This window comes from Tachysurus fulvidraco, chromosome 12 (genome assembly GCF_022655615.1).
Source record: "Tachysurus fulvidraco isolate hzauxx_2018 chromosome 12, HZAU_PFXX_2.0, whole genome shotgun sequence".
In the NCBI taxonomy this organism is placed as follows: Eukaryota; Metazoa; Chordata; class Actinopteri; order Siluriformes; family Bagridae; genus Tachysurus; species Tachysurus fulvidraco.
This window is the reverse complement of record NC_062529.1, coordinates 14906446-14927334: the sequence shown is the minus strand read 5'-3', so window position 1 is coordinate 14927334 and position 20889 is coordinate 14906446. Positions and strand designations below refer to the sequence as shown.

The following is a 20889-nucleotide window of genomic DNA, read 5'->3' as shown; positions in this document are numbered from 1 at the left end:
AAGAGAATTAAGGTCCTCATGTGCAATTATTACAAAAGACTGAATGGCATCATTGATGCTAAAGGGGGCAATAAACAATATTAATATCCAAACTTTGGAACAGGGATTATTTCCTTTTTTTTTTGAGAAGGGGCAGTAAAGGTTTAAAAAAGGGTCCTATAAGAAAAAGATATACAGCATATTTGTTTTGCCTCTTCACTCAAATGCAAATTGCAAATTCTCCCAAGGTATGCAAACTTTTGAGCACATGTAGAGAGCTTTAGTTCATGTTCATATCAAACTTAAGAAGGAAAAAAATGTCATTTCAGTGACTTTGACCTGGTTGTTCATGATTGATGCCATTGTTGGTTTGAATATTTCTATTTGTTTTTCATTAGCTTAGTTTCAAACTGTACATTTTTAATATTTTGCCAGACAGTAAACGTGAGACAGAGTTTTGTGGGTGGAAATTCTTGTTGATTAGAGAAAAGTCAAAGTAAATTGTCCAGACTGACAGGAAGGCTATTGTAACTGAAATAACACTTTTTACAGCAGTGTTAAGCAGAAACATGTCTCAGTATGTACAACATGTTGAATGTTGTGATGGCTGTGCTACAACAACAGAAGAGTACACCGGGTTCCCCTCCTGTCAGCTGAGAGTCTGAGGCTACTGACAGTTGAAGTTCATGACAGTTGAGAATCTTGTCTCGCTCTATTTTCCCGTCTTCAACAGTCCGGTTATAGTGAGACTGTATGAATACAAATCTTATACAAACAACAGTGGAAGATTAAAGTGCTAGTTAAGACGGTGCCTTGTAGAAACTCATTTTGCACTACACAAACCATTATAAACCATACAATACACTATTACACCAACCAGGAGCGTTTTTTCCTTGGAGGAATTAATGTGATAGAAAGAATAATGTAACAGCAGTGAAAAGAATTGGTCTTTGCATTTTAACTAGCTTCTGCACAACCGACTACACTGGCATATTTTTAAGATGTTTTCTACTGTAGGTTGTGCACATTAACGTTTCATTTTATTTTGCTGCAGAAGACTGATCCTATTTTCTTCTGCTGCAAGGAAATGCCCCAATCCTCTGGTTTTGGAGGAGGAATGTATGTCATGAATTTTAATCCAAACACTCAGAGAAAAAAATCATGTTGGGCAATCAAACTGACTGAGCCTGAAGCTGGGAGACAAGAATCTTTTTTTTGTTTGTTTGTTTGTTTGTTTTCTCCCAGAAAGTGAATTCTCTATCATTCCTTAAATAAATATATTTATTTTTGGGATGGTATCTTTGTCTGCACAGCCAGTCAGCCAGCCAGTCCCGTGTTTGGTTTTGTGTATCAGAGTCAGTAACTTTCACTGTCTGCTTTTCTAGACTAGCTGTCTGCTATTGCGTTATTGCTTGGCAGAAAGAGTATTCTATAAAACTTGCAGACCAATTACATAACCTTTCATGCTTACAAAGGACCAAATAAGCAATTATCATAATTAAATAGCAACAACAGTTCCGTGTTAATTTGTAACCATCGTTAAGTAACAGGCTTCCTCATTCATTTTTAAAAGTTTTGTTGGAGAGAAAATATTTATTTTAAATAAGCCAGACTAAAAGAGGGTATATTCAATTAAAAAAATATTTGAAACTCCTCCGCTTTTTAAGATGTTGTCTCTAGTTCTGTAGCAAGTCTCTGGTCCAATGAGCTGCTGAATAATTCACATAACTGAAAGATCGAACTGAAGATTAGCTACAGTACATAAGCCAAGCTAGCTGTTGTTTAGAAAACTAGAATCTCTGGATGACAGGCATTTTTTTCATATGTTTATGGGCTCTGCTACAGTATTTTTTTTCTCGTACTTAGTTCTTTCTCTTGAAATTATTTTCATTATAGTATTTTCCCATTACAAATCAAAGTGGCATCATGTTGTTGCAAAATAGGAGTTACATGGTTGAAAGAAATCAACATGTAGATTATAACATTTTTAAATATTGTAAACCATACTGCCCCCATGAACTGTATCTAAACTGTAACGAAACCGCTTCATCCCATCAAAATGTCCCTGAAAAAAAAATGTTTTTTGTGACTTTTTCTGTCCCTGCAGGGGTTGCTGAGGTGATAGTGCTGGTAGGAGGGCGTCAGGTCATCGGTATGAACCAGCGCTCACTGACAGCCGTCACTTGCTTCAACCCCCAGAACAACAAGTGGTACCCGCTGGCCAGCCTGCCTTTCTATGACCGCGAGTTCTTCTCTGTCATTTCAGCGGGGGATAATATCTACCTGTCAGGTAATCAAAATGGCTATGTGTCATGTGCCTCCCTCGGGTGAGAGCGTTTATATTTAGTGCAGCCTGGTGAGAATTTGTGGAGGCAGCGTTTCTACTTTTTATCCCTTGAATTCTCTGTTTTTGTCACTCCTTGCCCTTGTGCATGTGTCTTTTTTTAGGAGCCTATTTTACCCCCAAATAGTAAAAACATGTTTCTCAGTGCCATGTTGTTCAGATTCATGCTGGAAATTGGTCTGTGCCTTGAGCTCTCTTTGGATGAGAGTGTAATTGACCCATCATTTCAGTAGGAGGAAAAGACAATGTCATCTGCCTCTCCCCTTTGGCTAAAAAGGCATGCCAACTAATCAGACATCTGCTTCAAGTGTTTCTCCTCTGTATATAAATCTATAACTACTTTTAATTGCTGTCATATTGGACAGATTAGTGCTACAGTTTAAATAGCTATTACTGATGTAGTTTTTCTGGCTGCGAGGACTACTTTTTCCAACATTTGGTGGAACAAAAAGTGACACTTTAAACTTGACATCTGGTGCTTTGGTCGCTGCTGTGGAGTTGTATAAGCGTAGGTGTGTGAAAGGCAGTGTGCAAATGGATATTTGAGCAGACATTTGTGTATGGGTTTCTCACGGTCTTCAGGTGGAATGGAGTCAGGAGTCATGCTGCCAGACGTGTGGTGCTACATGTCCCTGCTGGATAATTGGAACCTGGTGTCCCGAATGACAGTCCCACGTTGTCGCCACAACAGCTTGGTCTATGATGGCAAGTTGTACACCATCGGAGGACTCGGGGTGGCAGGCAACCTTGATAATGTGGAAAGGTATGATGTCTACACACACACACACACACACACACACACACACACACACACACACACAAAATGCCAGAGCATACTTGCTTTTAATTTTAGCATTCTATCCAAAGCCGTTATGCGTTCCTGATAAGAGAGTTGAGAAACAATCTGATAATTAGATCTCTGCTGGGGGATTGCACAACTATTTCAGTGGCAGGTGACTGTGGCACAAATGCATCGCAAACATTGGAACTGCTTTCCTTTTGAATACTAATGCACAGGATGTTGCTATAATGAACTACTAATGCAGCCAGATATGCTAAATAATCCAGTGAGTATGAAGTTTCCATACAATAAATGTGAATTATAACTATAGATTTGAAAACAGGGTGGAAAATAAGGACAGTTACTTAAAATACGGCAAAAAAGTTCATTTTCTGCTTATGAAAAAAACACATACATTATGCATAATCCTGGTGGCTGTACTTCTCTAAAAGGGTTTTTCCATCCTTGGTTAAGGCAGTGCATTTTTCTCTATTATTTTCCGGTTAAGCTTGTCCATTATGGGATCTGCACAATAAAAATAACCACATATTAACCTAAAAGCAGTATTATTCAGTTCAGAAACACTTTGCTAATGCTCCAGACCTTGGTCATTCTGTTTGCGTCTTGTCCTTATTATCTTCTCTCCCAAAATAAAGAGTGTTTGTAGAACTCACTAGCCTTGTCAATTGATCCATCCGGTCTTATATATTGCCCACTCCACTCGGTGTCTAGCCTCCTGTGCATTTGCATGAGTCACCACTTAATTGACAGAGCACTGGGAAAATCATTGCTTACACAACAGTGGCTTGTTTGCTGTTCGAGGCTCCTGGAAAAAGAGCCTGTGCTGTCTCAGTAATTCCTAATTTCTGGCTTGCCATCCATCTTGCCTTCAGTTTCATGCTCCTAACCATGAAATCTCCTCCGTTCAGAATTATGTTCTCAATCAGTCTCTTTCTCAAGGCCGCTATCAGACCTCTCTGAGAAGGGGCTGTATTTCTAATCAATCACAGTGCAACGGTTTTGCAGTGTTCTTTGTATCTCTTTCTTTCCCCATTCTCTCTCTCTCTCTCTCTCTCTCTCTCTCTCTCTCTCTCTCTCTCTCTCTCTCTCTCTCTCTCTCTCTCTCTCTCTCTGTGAGTTATCTGAGTTAATTGTATATATTAATACATATTATATTAACACAGAATGGTATCACGAGGCAGCCGTACAGTACACCTCCATTCAGAATAAACACACTCTATAGTGATTGTCAGTGTGCTCATCGCTCAGAAAGCACCTCCCTCCAGCACTGTGCTCATCAGCGGCCAAGTGTGCATCTGTGGGAAGACTTCTAACCTTTTACCATTTTGAAATACCACACCCCTAGAGATGAGCGTTTGTGGTGAGATGGGAAGAATTGTGATTATGCCAAGGATGTTCCCTACTCAAGTGTTATTACTAGCACTTACAATTTAATTGGTCTTTGATGATGGATTGTTGTCCTCGAGCCACAATTTCTTCAGTGTCCAGCACTGCCGTCTAAGCTCAAGTGTGGCTGCAAGTGTTAATTCACATTTTGTGTCTTCTAGCCACAATACAGAAACTATTTCAGAGCTCAGAGTCACTGCGTAGGGTCACAGTGCAATTAAAATAATGTGAGCAAAGAAAGGAACATTAAAGCCTATTTTTATTCTTTCATCTATTCTCCTATATAAAGCTATTCTTTCTTGCCTTTATCAGCTTTAATTATGTGCCATATGGAGAAATATATCACATTAATAGACGGTCACACATTACTCCCGCAGAGATATTAAGATCTCTATAACATTCTGCTCAAGTCCTAGTGGTTGTTTTTTATGCATAAATTTTCCTATGTTCGTTTCCCAGACAAACTGAAAGAAAGAAGGCATGTTAGGATATGGGGTTGGGTTCCTGGAGGCAGTTAAAGCCAGCTCTCATTGTGGCCTGCTGAGATAGAGCACCCCGCCGTGCCAACTCAACACACCATGGGATTAAAGGAACTGATAATTCTCCTTCTTCCTGCGCCTTCATCTCCCGCTTTTGGGTGTCTCAACACAGCTCCCAGCAACTTCTTTCAGACGTTCAGCAGAGCTTTTGGGATCGCGTATTGAACAAATATGGCAAAGGCAAACCCAAACATTTTCAGCAGTTTTCCTAATTGAAAGTCTCTTCCCACGTTCACTGTTCAAACAAGCTTGTCTCGCCTTCGCTGTAGTATCTCTCCTCTCAGTGGACTGTGGTGTGTTGGTTGGAACACAGCTGGTGTTTAATAGTGGCTCTTGCTGCCTTTTGCTCTGCAGGGTTTCTGCCTCAGCCAACTTCAATAAGCTGTTACCTCTAGGTATGGCCTAAAAAACACCATATTTATTTAAGGATATGCAGCACCTTTGATTGTGTTCCAGCAAAACTCTCAAGTGACTAAGTATTACAGATACCCATCCAGCTGTAAAGGCGTTAGAATATTCACAGAGGGAGCCATTATATGTACAAGAATTGGCCAAAAGCTGCTGAAAATGGAAAGATAAGAATTTCAAGATTTCTGCATTCAGCATGAATATATAGATTCACAATACTTGACACCTTACATGAGACAGAATATGTTTCCACTCTAGTGAGAATAGATTTTCGTGAAGGTGAATCTATAGGGCTGTACAGGACATAATTATACATATCCATAACATTTACAACATTTAGCAGACACCCTTATCCAGAGCGACTCTACATTTTTATCTTATCTTATACAACTGACCATTTGAGGGTTAAGGGCCTTGCTCAGGGGCCCAGCAGTGGCAGGTTTTTGGACCAGGAATTCAACCTTACCATTTCCCCATTAGACTAATCATACCATGATTATAACACGTCTTATTCTCATAGCAGGACTATTATTCACCTATATGTTTTCAATGCATAATACTTCTTTTCTTCTTGCTGTATGACTACACTGTAATTATCATAATCTCACTATCCTCCCATTACATTGCCCAGAAGATGATGGCTTTCCTTTTGAGTCCATCTCCTCTCGAGGTTTCTTCTTATTCTCCTTATTCTGTCTCAGGGAAGTTTCCTTGCCATTGTCGCCTCTGGCTCGTTCATTAGGGATCTAAATTTACATCCCATCTGATTTGTTGCAGTGTCCCTTGTTAAACGTGTCAAACCATTAACCATAATTGACCATTAACATTGATACTGATGTTCTGTATATTAAGAGACTAGCATGTGTATAATATCTTGATACTTTTATCGATTTTGATGAATGATGTAGTTATCATTCTATCCTTAATGAAGGGATTTAAGGCTTAAGTCTGTCCTGTGTAAATGTATCAAAATGCTCTGCTGACTTTCCATAATGCAAATGTTCACCTTGATCACATTCACTCAATAACATCAGCTTAATGCTCTGACCTTTTATGGAACTGCCCTCAAACTGAATCAGTCTTTTTTGTTGTTGTTATTTTGTTTTAAGCAAATAGATTTCCATAAAAGTTTAGCAATTATGTATTGCATCAATACAAATTTAACCTTGGTTGAAATAAAGTTGAAATAAATAATTTTTTATACAGTTCCCAGGTGAAATGAATTAATATCCTGAGGGAGTTAGTTTTATCGAGAGAGTTTTGTATCACAAACAGTCCCAAAAGACATCTGTCTCATTCAGACAGTGAGACAGAGCAAAGAAACTGATACCTGTCTTGATGTATTTCAAAATAGTAACAGGAAGAATATAATGTATTCAGGAAGGAAACAATGGATATAGAAATCCCATAGTTAAATAGGAGTAAGCAACAGATATTAATGATATATATTTATATAATTATAGAGATATTGTTGCGTCTATAGTTACTCAGATGAAACTCTACGGACTTGCATTACGTAGGCGCTTCGGTTGAATTTTAAAATATTAAAACTACCTCAGCAAAGCCTCTGAGGTCACCAGATATTTCTTGGAAAATGGATGCAAGACCTGGAAAATAAACAGTGAAAAAAACAAGTATAGAAAATGCGGACTGGAGAAGTACATCAAATCTATTCCATTGCTGTTTAAAGTAGTATGGGACAATTTTAGACAATTTTAAACAATTAATCAAAGAATAATAGATGATAGCATGAGAATTGAGATGAATATAAAAGAGAAAAATTCAAATAAACATGTAATGTGACTCTAGTGTATTGCTAGTATATATCTGCATAGTCTTATTTGGAATCACAGCAATCACAATACTTTCTTGATTTAAAAACAAGGCTTAAACTCTATTTCATCTTTACCGTATAAACACTTGATCCAGCACATTTACACCACTTAAAAATATTTATTATGATTTTTATATTTCATACTGACAGTTAATATTCAGACTGTCATATAATGGTTCTAGACTTAATACTGTTTGAGCTGATTATGTTTAAGTTCAGAAGCATGCCTAACATTTCCTCGCATGCCTCATTTCCCTATCTGAATAGTGCATAAGTCCAGATATGTCTGAGCTCTGACTACTGATATGTGCAGCTTTGATATTAACACTTCATTATGCGCGTATAATTCAGCTCTAAATACAAACTAGACAAATTCTTGTTGCAGAAAGCAGTCAGAAAGAGATTATGTGCAGTTAGAGCTGCTGTTTTCCAGTGTTGGTTGAGAGTGGCTGGTGTGTGTGGAAGCACACAGCATGTGCACCCTACACGACTTCTTAATCTGTTCTGTGGATGGATGGACAGCACTGTGCCCCAGTAATGATGCCAAAGGGCCTCCAGGTCAGCAACCCTCACTGCCCACTAACCAATTGTGCAATAAAACCCCTGAATCAGTGTGTTACAGCACAATATACAAATCCTATTAGACCAGGGACGATTTATGACATCTGTAGGCCAGCCTTCTTCCTCATCCTCTTCTTCACTGTGTTTTCCCATGACTGTCTGTGTTGTCAAGGTGCCCTCTTTTCTTCCAGACAAATACAGTCTATCGCTCTCCAACACACTCTCTCGCACTCTCTCTCTCGCTCTGCTTTAGGAAGACTGCTTGTTTATTGGGCAATTTGTATGGCAACCATGGCCTACTTTTGAGACTGTGCTGCTCATAACGTGAAGGTGAAGGTGGGTGGTGTGAGGAGATAAGTAATGGCACAAGCGCTGCTTTTTTACCTGGGTGGGATTAGTCAATGAGCTGGATCATTGCCTTCTTTCCACTGAGACTCTTCCGCTTGAAGTTTATTTCGCTCTTTTTGCTGATACTGCTGATGGCCACATTGTAAAGGAGATATGCTAATATCTACTTATGCATGGACACTAGCAAAGAAACTGCTACACATACCATAACAGGGCGTAACAATGTCATTGGATTTGTTCATTTGATAGTCAACAACAGGTTTCATCACCTGGCTACAATGCAGACGTACAGTAGCATGTCTTGGATCATGAAATGCACAATATCATCTACAGTTTTACTCCTGTTTACAAAAAGCAGTTTATTTGCCATTGATGCTTATTGAATCTGCAAGGATCTTATTGTTTTTTTTTTTTTGTCGCAGGCAGTGGGAAGAGATTTAATTAATTTAGAGTACTATTAGGCTGATCCATTTTATAATTAAAACTCAATGCATATTAGAGAGATTCTCTCCAAGTGTATCAGAGTTCTCCCTGAGTAATTTCTCCAGGGAAGGTAGCATGGATAGATGGTTTAAGAGGTTTTTTATGGTCACTGAGATTTTATTACAGCCTCTGGCACAAAAAAGATGGAAGAAACCTGAGATAAAGATATGCGAATATAGCTGTCGTGGATTTTGCCACACTTGCCACAAAGAGTGTTGAGGAGATGAAATGCCGACATGCCAGCAGGCTCGCTGTGTAGTTGCCATCTCCCCAGATACCTTACACAGTGCATGACCCTTACAAAGTTTCCATAGCCGCTAATAACCCCATCCCCCTCAGTCTTGGTTGGCAGTTGTGTAGACTTCTTTAAGTGCTTGTTTAATGTTTCATGCTGGTATCGGTGATGGCAGTGGGGCATGTTTCCCTTTGGGACAGCCGATCAAGAATCACGCAACTGTGCAGTCTTGCATTCTGAAAAGTAACCAGCATGGGGACACTTGTCACTTTAACATGAGGCATAGTTCTCTTCTGAGTTACATACAGTTGAAACTGACAATTCAAGAGATCTTGGTGTGTGGTTTTAGCTGCAGAAGCTCTGTTTATGTCTTAAAGTCTTTGTTTGATATTGTCTGCTGGTAAAGGGTTGGACAGGATTGTGAAGGTTAGGACCAGATTAGCTTCAGATCTTTGTGCAATACCGTTACACTGGCTTTTTACTCTATACACAATTTTACTATACACAAGCTTTTACAAAGGAAGTTATCGAGTAAAAAAGTTGAATCCAATATTTAAAAGTATGCGAAAAAAAGAAATATCATATTACAGACATGCTCCCGACATTGTCAGTCAAATGGCCTCTTTTGTAAAAAAAAAATCATAGGTCACTATTGGGAATTATTGAGACAAAATTTGTCTGACTCAACTTGTAGTGAAAAGGTGCTGAATAATTTTCTTCCCACAAGCCACATTTTGGAAGTGCCTTGAATAGAAATGATTGAGATTTATGATATGTCATTTTTCAAGTTCCTGGATTGTAATTCAGGTCTATGAACTGGTGCTTGATTTTTGTAATTCATTTTAAATTGCTGATAAGAACCACTGTCACCCTGTAGAAGCTGGCTTTATATGTAATGTCACTTTTTACAACAAGCTGTGGGTGGGAAAAAACCTCCAAACCCTTATTTCACATAATTAGTTCCTTCCACTGCACTGTAAAACTTCCATTAAACAGCGACAGAAGTCAACTGATAGCACACTCCCTCTGTGTAATTAATGGCCTCAGCCATGTGCCACTGAGCTGACAATGAAACTGTGCTGCTCAAAATGGGCACCAAGGGAGAGGCTAGAGCATTGCATTTACAAGCCATCTGCTTCCATTTCAACGTTAGTTCTGTTTGTCAGATGTAGACGATCCACTGTTTGCAGCCAGTGTTGACTGTTCCCATTGCATGACTTCTGTCACTTTGGATCCTGCCTTGACTAATTGGAGTGTTGTGGGTGCAGCTGTGGTTTGATCTACACGTCTACAGTAGGCTGTCTGTGTGCGTCATCAGAAATCAAACACCTCTTAAATTTTCTATAGAGAAAGTTGGCCTCATCTGCAAACTTTACCGAAACAAAGTTGCCTGCACATCTTTTAAAACTGATAAGGGTCTGAGTGAGATAAAGCACAGCTCAGTCCTAGTCCCTGCTCAATTTTCACTTTTCTAACAGGCAATCTCCTCAGCCAGCCCAATACTCCCCATTGGCCCTCCCCCAGCATTGAGTGCACGATCTTGGTTTAGTATCTGGGTTGCTCAGCCCTTCAATCAGAGCCCTGTCTTGTATCGGATTGCACAGTCCACACATAACATCCGCTTTGACCTGTGGGTTTATGCCATTGGATTAGATAAGGAGGAACCAGAGTGAAATTTAATGATGTAACCTTGTGGGCTCAGACACCAGCAGTGCCTATTCCTGTATTTTTTGGCATTTAAATGACCTCGGAATGGTTGCAGGTGCATTCATTTTCGCCCACAGCAAGGCAGGGATAGAACTAAATCTCATGGGCTTAGAGAGCTGATTCGAGTCTGATTGATAAACTTAAATGTCTTCGTAATGCATTTTCTGAGCTGTTTACTGACAAATAATTATACTGTATAATGCAAACATTTTTAGGACAAATGTCTGCATACATGAAGCTGCTAAAGAAAGTATACACACATAAAGTTGACACACTATTATGTTTTAAGATAAAACACACGTTTTATCTTAAAACATAATAGCACTTTTATTTTATTTATTTATTTACTTACTTACTTACTTACTGTTTATTTATAGACTTTTTTTTTACCAGAAGTCTCCAAGGTGGACAGATTTGAATTCAAGTTATATCCCAAATAAAAGCTGATTATTTTTTATAATGACCCGCCATGTGTGTTATTCCCCTTATACCAACAATATGCAGCTGATCACAATTTAGTATTCAATTTTTACACATTTATAGTTAGATTTAAATTTGTTAATGTCTCTCTCTCTCTCTCTCTCTCTCTCTCTCTCTCTCTCTCTCTCTCTCTCTCTCTCTCTCTCTCTCTCTCTCCCTCTCACTCACTCGCTCTCACTTCACTTGTAATGCTATGGAGAAATGGAAATCTTCCATGTCCTCTGTCCTGAAGGCTTTCTTGTGGCAGATCAGTTACTGACTGTTACAAAGCACTGACACCAGAGGCTCTTTCCATTCTTGTTAAATAGTATTAGTATAAATTCTTAGGAATCATCATTATATCAATGATGAAACCCTAAGAATAAGTTTTCACTCTAGAAACAAATGCATTACTATATACTTATGATGTGAATTAAAGCCCAAGCTGCTGTCAACATTTGAAAGCTTGGTGTTCAGTGGTAGACTGTTGTCTCTGTCCCCCTGGCCATTAGACTGTGCAATATAACAGGCATGACAGGGTAAAAACATACAAACTAAGTGATTTGGTGCCACTGGGCATTTATATATATATATATATATATATATATATATATATATATATATATTTATATATATATATATATATATATATATATATAGTGTTTGTCTAATAATCTTAATTCTCTGTATGTTGATACTAGATGCTTAAATTTCCTCCAGGATCAATAAACTATCTATCTATCTATCTATCTATCTATCTATCTATCTATCTATCTATCTATCTATCTATCTATCTATCTATCTATCTATCTGTCTGTCTGTCTGTCTGTCTGTCTGTCTGTCTGTCTGTCTGTCTGTCTGTCTGTCTGTTCATTCATTCATCCATCCATCTTCTTACCAATCAGAACCCAGAATAAATGAAACATTATACATTAAATGCATTCTGCATTACACGTTGTTAAAATGTGGTTTATTCTATGTCTAGGTACGATACTATAACAAACCAGTGGGAGACCGTGTCACCTTTGCCAAAGCCAGTGCATTCTGCAGCAGCGACAGTGTGCCGGGGGAAGATCTACGTGTTCGGAGGGGTAAACGAGGCTGGACGCTCTGCTGGAGTCCTGCAGTCTTATGTGCCTCATACCGATGCGTGGAGTTTCATCGAATCCCCAATGATAGGTAAGATTCTTTTTTTTATCTGCCTGCTTCTGTATTTTCTTCTTAATATGGATGTAGGCACTTCATATTTTTTGAAATAACTAATTTCTCACAAAGAGGGTTCTACTCTTACAAGAGTGTAAAATGAGATTAATGTTCAGTTTATTTATTTTTACCTCATGTAACCTCAATCTCTGCTCAGTTCAGTACTCTTTTCACATTCAGTCACATTTCTTACTGAGATTTTGACTTTGGGAACAGGGGGTGGATTTACAGTGATCCAGACAGAAGTAAAGCTCTGAGAGACATCCTCAGAGACAGGTCACCAGGTGCAAACCTGCTAAAGTGTTTAAGACGATAATTAAATGCTACAGTTGGACAATTAGGGACTATAATTGTGGATATTTAAAAAAAAAACTGACAACCTGAAAACCTCTTGACTCTGTTTGCTTGAATACATTTGTCTTTCCTTATTTTCTTATCTGGGTTGTTTTTCAAGGGTGATCATGCATGTTCAACAAGGAACACTTGGTCCAAAGTGTTCTCCACTAGCTGTGACATGAACACACTGAGCCAGGACACAACAATCTATAAAATCACTGGTATACTCGCGAGCAAGCAAGCTGCTACACAACCTGCTGATAGAGGCCAGATCAAGGTTAACAAATGCTTGCAAGGAACATTTAACAAGTTTTTTTTTTGGAGGTGAATGAGATTTTACTTCTGTTTGGTTTTTTTTTGTTTTTTTTCTCAAACGGCATGAATTTCAAGTTAGGCAACACTACTGATATATATCTTGGGACTGACTGAATAATTCAGCAGACTGTGAAAATACACAGATTTTTGCACCATGTAGCTATACATATTTTAGTATCTGCAAAAGTGTACGTTTCCATTTATAGATGTGAAAATGTTGTTTTTTACATTCACATCATGCCTTTCAATTTCATCCTTATGGTCTCTTCGTGCTATTGGAGACGCTTCAGTGTCACTCTGATGATTACCGTCAAGCGCACAATATTTATCACAGCTTTTAATCCAGCTATCAAATAAAGTATACACTATATCCCTGTAAATGCCAAAACACATGAAAAGTGAGTGATGAAGCAGGTGTAGGTAAGCACACAGTAATATTTATACATAAATTAGGATTGGGTTTTACAAGGACGGGTTGGCCATATCAACGCTTACACACCGTTAGCTGGTGGGGCTAGTGGAATGTAAATAAAAGCACAGGCTGCCAAGTGAAGTGTGAGTTCTGTAAAAGGTTAGAACGATGGAGCAGTGTATCCTACCAGTGTTAGATTACATCAGTTAAAAAATAAATAAATAAAAAAATCGGGTGCACACAGGAGCATGACACTCAGCCAGGAAAAGAGAAATGCTATCAGCTCTAATACACAGTGAAGAAACACACACACACACACACACACACACAGAGAGAGACTCATATTACTTTACAGTTCCCATAAAACTGAATTACAACTCTGTTTCTGCTGAATTATAGTTTATTGAGATCACTCTAAAGCAAAAAAAACTCAAATATTAAATATTTCATAACCATATTTCACCTCACAGAACCAATATCTTAGACTGTTTTTTTTTTTCACAAAAAAAACCACTCAGGTGTGTTTATTCCTGTTAAAGGGGTCAGTGATCCACGAAGGGTTCTAGAGGTGTCAAGTGGTACAAATATGCTTGAGTACACAAATAATGAAGTGTCTAAGGCCTGTGCACTGGGACAGCATTGCTTTGCTCTTGTCCTAGTCCTGCTTTAAGGTTGAAAATTCACTTATTTAGACATACAGTATGTTTGAAGGGAATTTATAGGGAATGTTCGGCAAACAGTCTTACAGCCATGTTACTGCTGGCCTGTGGCTGGTTAAAAATCAGCCAGTGGCATTGAATTTGATGGATTAAACAGTTTGTTTTTAATCAACAGTTCCTGTAACCAGTTGGTGGCGTTATGATTACTGGACGGACCGATCTCTGGATGGAGGGAGACTGGATGCACATAAATATGAAAAATGTCAACTAGGCACCCAGGCCATGCTTCTAGCCCACTTTTGCCAGATCATGATTACTACCACTTATGGTGCTTGTGCCAAGTTTTATGAGTTTCAAGCATGCCAATTACCAATGTGTGTAAATAGTTAAAATAAGTAATGTGTAAATAAGTAATAACTTTAATGTAGAGTATATGCACTGGTCTTTAATCACACTGCTTTGGTTTATGGTATCAAACCATCACATCCATATATGGGTCTTCACCCAAACATAAAGATAGAAGCAAACAATTGTCAATGCTGCAAATGCTGCAGCATTACAACATCCTTTTACTGGAACAACGAGGGCCAAACATTGTCCCAGCATGACAATGCCACTGTGTTCAACTCGAGCTCCATTAAGATATGGTTTACCAAAGCTGATGTGGAAGAACTTCAGTGTTTTGCACATAGCCCAGACCTTAACCCTAAAGAACACTTGTGGAACAACCTAATGTTCTTGTGGCTGAATGTTGGCAAATTCCAAAGCCACACTCTAAAATCTGGCAAGGATACAGTATTATAATAGCAATGAGAGGGCTAACTCTGAATGGGATGTTTAAAAAGCTCATACTGGGTAAGTCGTGGCCTAATGGTTAGAGAGTCTGACTCTTAATCTTAAGGTTGTGGGTTCGAGTCTCGGGCCGGCCACGACTGAGGTGAACCGAACCCCCCAACTGCTTCCCGGGCGCCACAGCGTAAATGGCTGCCCACTGCTCCGGGTGTGTGTTCACAGTGTGTGTGTTCACTGCTGTGTGTGTGCACTTTGGATGGGTCAAATGCAGAGAACAAATTCTGAGTATGGTTCACCATACTTAGCCATATGTCACGTCACTTATCACTTACTGATTTGATGTGAACTTTAGCCTTGGCAACTCGGTCATGACACAAATTCCACCACAAAGATAAATCAGCTGACTAAAATTCATTATCTCAGAATCAGACCTGAAGCATATTTCACATTGTTCATTATATTGGACTCTCTCATTCACTTGATTGGTTGCCAGTCACCTGTACTCAGATATTTGTATCCAAGGTAACAAATTTCTGACAGCAGTCCTGATAAAAGTAAATCCTCTGAATCATTTCTCAATAAAAGGCACATGAACTGGCTGTTTTCTATTATATTTAGAAGCCAAAAATCTGCAGTGCAGGAGGTATAATGATGCAGTGTCTATGACTCTAGTGTATATAACAAACACTTTAACATCTTTAGACATATGCATTAAGTCACTTGTGTAGTCAGTGCAGGTTCTGGTCCCAGTTAGACTATGCAGCAGTGAGCAGCTTGTTACATATTTGTGTCGTTCACTGACTGTAAAAGAGGTGTTGATCTTGTTTAATGTTAAGTGTGCCCTCGCTCAACTCCCCAACTCGTGTCACCAAGAAACGACGACGCTGTATGGAGTAGTGACCGCTTTCCACACCCGCTGGGGCATCATTGCTCTGGGAAGCGCTCATGCAGCGCTGGCTAATGTTGTGTGTTTAAAATGTAAATAAACCTGCTGCTGAGCCATGCTGCCTACAGCAAGCTCTAGCACATGCCCCGCAAAGAAGGGAAATGATGTCACACACCTGGCTTCCTGAGAGCTGTAAACTTTGTTGAACTGAGAAGGTGCGAGACAGCATGTACAGCCGAGATGAGCTTTGTTATCAGTGAGTGACTGTGTGGATGCGTTAGTGTGGTGAGAGGATTGTGTGACTGGGGGAGCTGAAGTGTGGGGTGTGGGGTGGGGGACTCCAGAGACATGCTCTACTGATGTGTAGAGCTAAGCGCACACACACACACAAACACACACACAATTATGCACAGTAGTTTTTTTAATCATTTTTTGGTGACAGCTTCCACACACGTGTGGTCAAGCAGAGAGCTGTGTGTCGTTAGGCTTCTGCACAACTATTACTGTGCCAAAAGCCAAAACACTTCTAATGCAGAAGCACAGAGATGACTAACACCGCAATGTCATGAACGAGTTAAATCTAATGTTTACCTTGTTAAGAGCACAACACTCTGCAGTGCGCTTTGTGTGGCTCTACATTGCTAATCTTTTGAACGTTTGAATGCTGAGTCACGCTGTTCTGTTTGTTGACTTTTTATATTGTACAGAATGCAGAACTCACCTCAGGAGCCGCCATTCCACAACCAGGAGGGCACGAAATGTAATTAACTATACAAGATTCACTTCGCTCCATAGAGTGATTTTGAAATCGCAGCTGTTTTGGAGAGTGTGATTGTAATTCAATTATTTTTCACCCTCATCAATTATTCATGCGCTTTCTTTCCCTTGCTTATTTACTGGAACATACAGACGTGAGACGTGAATTGCACTCAGTCCAGCAAAATATGGAGCATCTTCTGTATTGATGATCCATGCAAAGCTCAACATGTTCGCTTGCATCTTTTCGTGACACCTTTGCTTCTTTTCACTTTTCATTTGTTTACGAGCGTAATGAGATAAATGAATCATGAGCCGAGTTCTGTGTGATGAAACTGAAATATGCCTATTAAACCGAGCCTTTATTGGGTCAATTCCTGTTTAATCCTGTTCAAAATGAAATAATAAGGAAGCAAGGGCTGACACAGTAGTACTTTGAGTAATGGCGTGTTATGTAGCACAATAAAAGTTATAATTCCATGAATTGTACATAGAAGTACTAATTCTGTTAGATCACAGAGCTCTTAAATTCTTAAAGCTGATTGGTCAGATTTGACACCATGTGTGACTGTTAGTTGTTCCAGTTGTACCTCAAACTAACATCTTGTTCAAAGGGACTTGGTGGATGGTGAATATTCAACATAATCTAAGCTGAATAATAAACAGATTTCTTTTTTAGATGTATGATAGTAATAATCTTGCTGTAAGTAAATGTTTATTTACCATTGATGGTAAGATTCTATAGTGTCAGTGCTTTATAGGTTTTCCAGCACAGGACAATCTGTAACAGGACTTCACAGTAACTTGACAAGCTGTCTGATTAACGTCAGGCATAAGGATAGTGGGCAAGTAGGAGAGGCTGGCAAGGGAACAGTTGTTTACAGCTGTAATAACAGAGGTGATAATAGGGACTCGTTTTGCAGATGTTCCAAATCAATAAATATATCTGTAAATAGTTCAAAGTATGAAATGCTCTTTAATAAATTCAAACCGTATTCCTTGCCAATTTGCTGTGAAATAAGAAGGATATACATTTGGCAGACGCTCTTATCAAGTGCGACTTACATTTTTATCTCATTTTATACAGCTGAGTGATTGAGGGTTAATGGCCTTGCTCAGGGGCCCAGCGGTGGCAGCCTGGTGGACCAGGGAAGCAAACTCACAACTTTCTGATCAGTAGTCCAACAACTTACGCACTACACCACATCCCCATAAAACAGCACATGCTGTTAGTGGAAGAGAATTAATTCTGCGATCTATCGTTGCTTTCATTTTATTTTCCTATAACACGCCCTGAGGTGTTCTATTGTGTGTGTGTGTGTGTGTGTGTGTGTGTGTGTGTGTGTGTGTGTGTGTGTGTGTGTGTGTGTGTGTGTGTGTGTGTGTGTGTGTGTGTGTGTGTGTGAATGTGCCATATACAGATAACAAGTACGCTCCTGCCGTAACTCTCAATGGCTTCATCTTCATCCTTGGAGGAGCGTACGCCAGAGCCACAACCATCTACGACCCTGAGAAAGGCAACATCAAAGCAGGACCCAACATGAACCACTCGAGGCAGTTCTGCAGGTAATGAGTTCAGCCTGACCCTCAGTCAATATGACCTACGCACAGTTCTCATCTATTCTGATGCATTAATGTCTGTAATATGCCTGCTGACAGCTCTTTTAGCAGACAGCATCCATTTATTCTTTCTGCCTATAAACCCAGTGTTGCTAAAAATGTCGTACGCTTCATAAATGTAATGCAGCCCTGTACCTCACTGGGTCATTGTGTTTCTACTGTGGAGAGCTACGAACTCGAGAGCATCCATTTGGCCAAACTGCCTCTCTGTGTCTGAAAAAGTGAAGAAAGCTGTATCAAAAGTAGTTTTAAAATGCACCAAAGCCTCTTACATGCACTTGACTGTCTTTCACGCCAGTGAGCCGCATTTGATAGCCTCATCCATATCCACAGCTTTCTCTGATGTTTTGCATGTAGGATCATTGGCATTGCGAAAAAAGGAACAAGTGCTTTAAATCATTGATATTTTTTAGCTTTAAAGCTGTTCCCTGTCAGAAGACAAAGACACTTCTGCCTGTATGTTTTTATATTTCACTTGAGCAAAAAAGATACATTTTCAATTCAAGTCAGAAATATTGACCTTGGTGTGGAGAAATCCTCAAAAAGAACGATGGAATGATAAGGATATAAATTGCTTTGCTAAAAAAAAATTAAAAGAGAGAGATGGAAACACTTTGCACTCACAAGAATTCATTTCTAGTCCCTTGGGTTAAGCTTTGGGTTGCATCTGTCTCCTGAGCTGATTGGTATTCACAGCAGAGAGAGTAATTAGCTCAGTGGCAGATGAAGCGTGGATGAGCCGCAGAACAATTGCTTGTTCTCCGCATCTCCAAAACATAACTGTGTGTGTGTGGACGTGTGTGTATGTTGGTGTGCATTCGCACGCGTGCACTTCTTTCCGCACTTCTGCTGCGTGTTTGCGCTACACATACTGTACGGTTCCAATAAACGGCACGTCGGGTCCAGTCACAGTGCTGAGAGTTTTCGGCATTAGCATTCAGAGGCATGCTGGGAGTGTGAAATGAACACTGCAAAAGCAGGAGATTAGGAAGTGAGTGATTTATTTTTTCCAGGGTGGGGTATCTACAGCCATGCAATTTTTTTACTGGAAAAGGGTAGAAATGACAAGAACAGGATTGTCCTAGCTCATCTAGTTGATGTCTTTCCTCATGAAGATCCTGCATTGTTTCCTCTCCTCTCATACATTGCTGTGTTTTCCTTGCTTCGAGCAGTGCCGTGGTTCTGGATGGGAAGATCTATGCTACAGGAGGCATCATAAGCAGCGAGGGTCCCGCTCTGAGCAACATGGAGGCCTTTGACCCCTGTGGCAATGCCTGGACACTGCAGCAGAGCATGCCGTGCCCGCTGTTCAGGCACGGCTGTGTGGTCATCAAGAAGTACATTCAGAGTGGCTGACGCTGGAGCTGAGAAACAAAGGACTGTTGCCTCCCTTTGCACACATCTTCATTATGTGCTCCCTCGCTCACTCTCTCACTGCACCGGGATCACCAGTGCTGACAATGAAGTGTTGTGAAATCTCTCCTTTTGTCCCCCCTATATTCCTCATTCTCTGATTCTAGAAAATCGTCACTCTCCTGCTCTCGACCATATGGAATATAGCAACTCTTTAGTTCAGCTGGCACTCAGACTCAACAAGGTGCCTTTGTGTAAAGTATGCCACCTCAAGCTGTTGGCACTGAAGGTCTGGAGTGGCACTAGCCTTAATGCTCCATCACCACTTTAGTTCAAGTGTTCTCTCTCTTTCTCTCTCTCTCTCTCTCTCTCTCTCTCTCTCTCTCTCTCTCTCTCTGTCACTCAGATCAAATATCACTTTTTTAACTCGATCATTGTAGTCGACCGATTCTTAAACCGTTTCCAGTGGTTTTAATCATCAGTGTAGCAATATTACATGATTTCTTTTCTACAAGAAGAAGCTCAATTCTGACTCTAATGATGCGAAACAAGGGGAAAACAAGTGTTTACTCTGCTCTGTAATTTGGGTTACAGGTATAAATTCATAGCTATCAGTACTATTGTGAATTATGTTTCAAAATGGAGTGTGTTTGTGTCAAATATAAAAAAAAGCATTCCTTGTTCCCCAGGAGATGAACCTGGATCAGTAGTACTGTAGTAGGAGATGATCTCACTGACTCACTGTCGTTTGCACTGGAAGGAAAAGGGTTTCACCTTTCTGAGCTGAACTCCCAACCTGGGCTGGTCTACAAGTTGGACTTTCACACTGACCTAATGCACATTTCTCTTGCACTCTGCCAAAGCACAAATAACCTGACGGTCAGAGTAATGTCAAAAATGTGATATTTTTATTTTGTTTCCTGCCGTTTGCCGAGTCTGGCTGCATTCTCGGAATGCCGTTGAAAAAGAATGGGATTATCTGTAATTTAGGAAAGAAGAACAACATATTGTTTATTTTGGGAACTTGAAGTGTTGAAGACAAATATATACTATATTACTGAACTGGTTATGTACCGAAAAAAAAAAGTTGATCATTGCTACATTGCAGTTATTGTTTCAATTAATGATTGTACCTCATCATTAATTAGAACAATAATAAGTCAAATACAATTAATTGCTAATGAGTGTGGTGTGTTTGCTTTACTTTATTTATTGTTCCTGATGGTTCAGCAGGTCGTCTTGGCACATCAGAGTCCTCCGCTATAATTACTGTTTAGTTTCTCCTGGTGGCAATGTGGGTTTCAAGTCAAGATTCCCTCCTACCTCATAAAAATAGCAGTATTGGATTGGTGAATTCTCCGGCCTGTGATGAACTGCCATACGTTTTAGGATGTGTTCCCTCTCCAAATCCACCATAACCCTTTCCAGGATAAAGTGCTCACTGAATCTTTATGAACTAAGTAATTAATAAA

At 39.6% G+C, this 20889-nt stretch overlaps 1 protein-coding gene across 3 annotated transcripts in view; it reads left to right on the top strand.

Moving 5' to 3' along the window:
• LOC113659303 (kelch-like protein 29) overlaps nucleotides 1-20599 on the top strand; it is an 83525-nt gene extending 62926 nt beyond the window's left edge. For all 3 annotated transcript variants that reach the window (XM_027171988.2, XM_027171989.2, XM_027171987.2), the window contains exons 10-14: nucleotides 2087-2269; nucleotides 2906-3086; nucleotides 12071-12264; nucleotides 17866-18010; nucleotides 19237-20599. In XM_027171988.2, the coding sequence (XP_027027789.2) occupies nucleotides 2087-2269; nucleotides 2906-3086; nucleotides 12071-12264; nucleotides 17866-18010; nucleotides 19237-19420 (887 nt within the window). In that variant the 3' untranslated portion in view covers nucleotides 19421-20599. The remainder of the gene's footprint in view (nucleotides 1-2086; nucleotides 2270-2905; nucleotides 3087-12070; nucleotides 12265-17865; nucleotides 18011-19236) is intronic.
• Nucleotides 20600-20889: the final 290 nt, after the last annotated feature.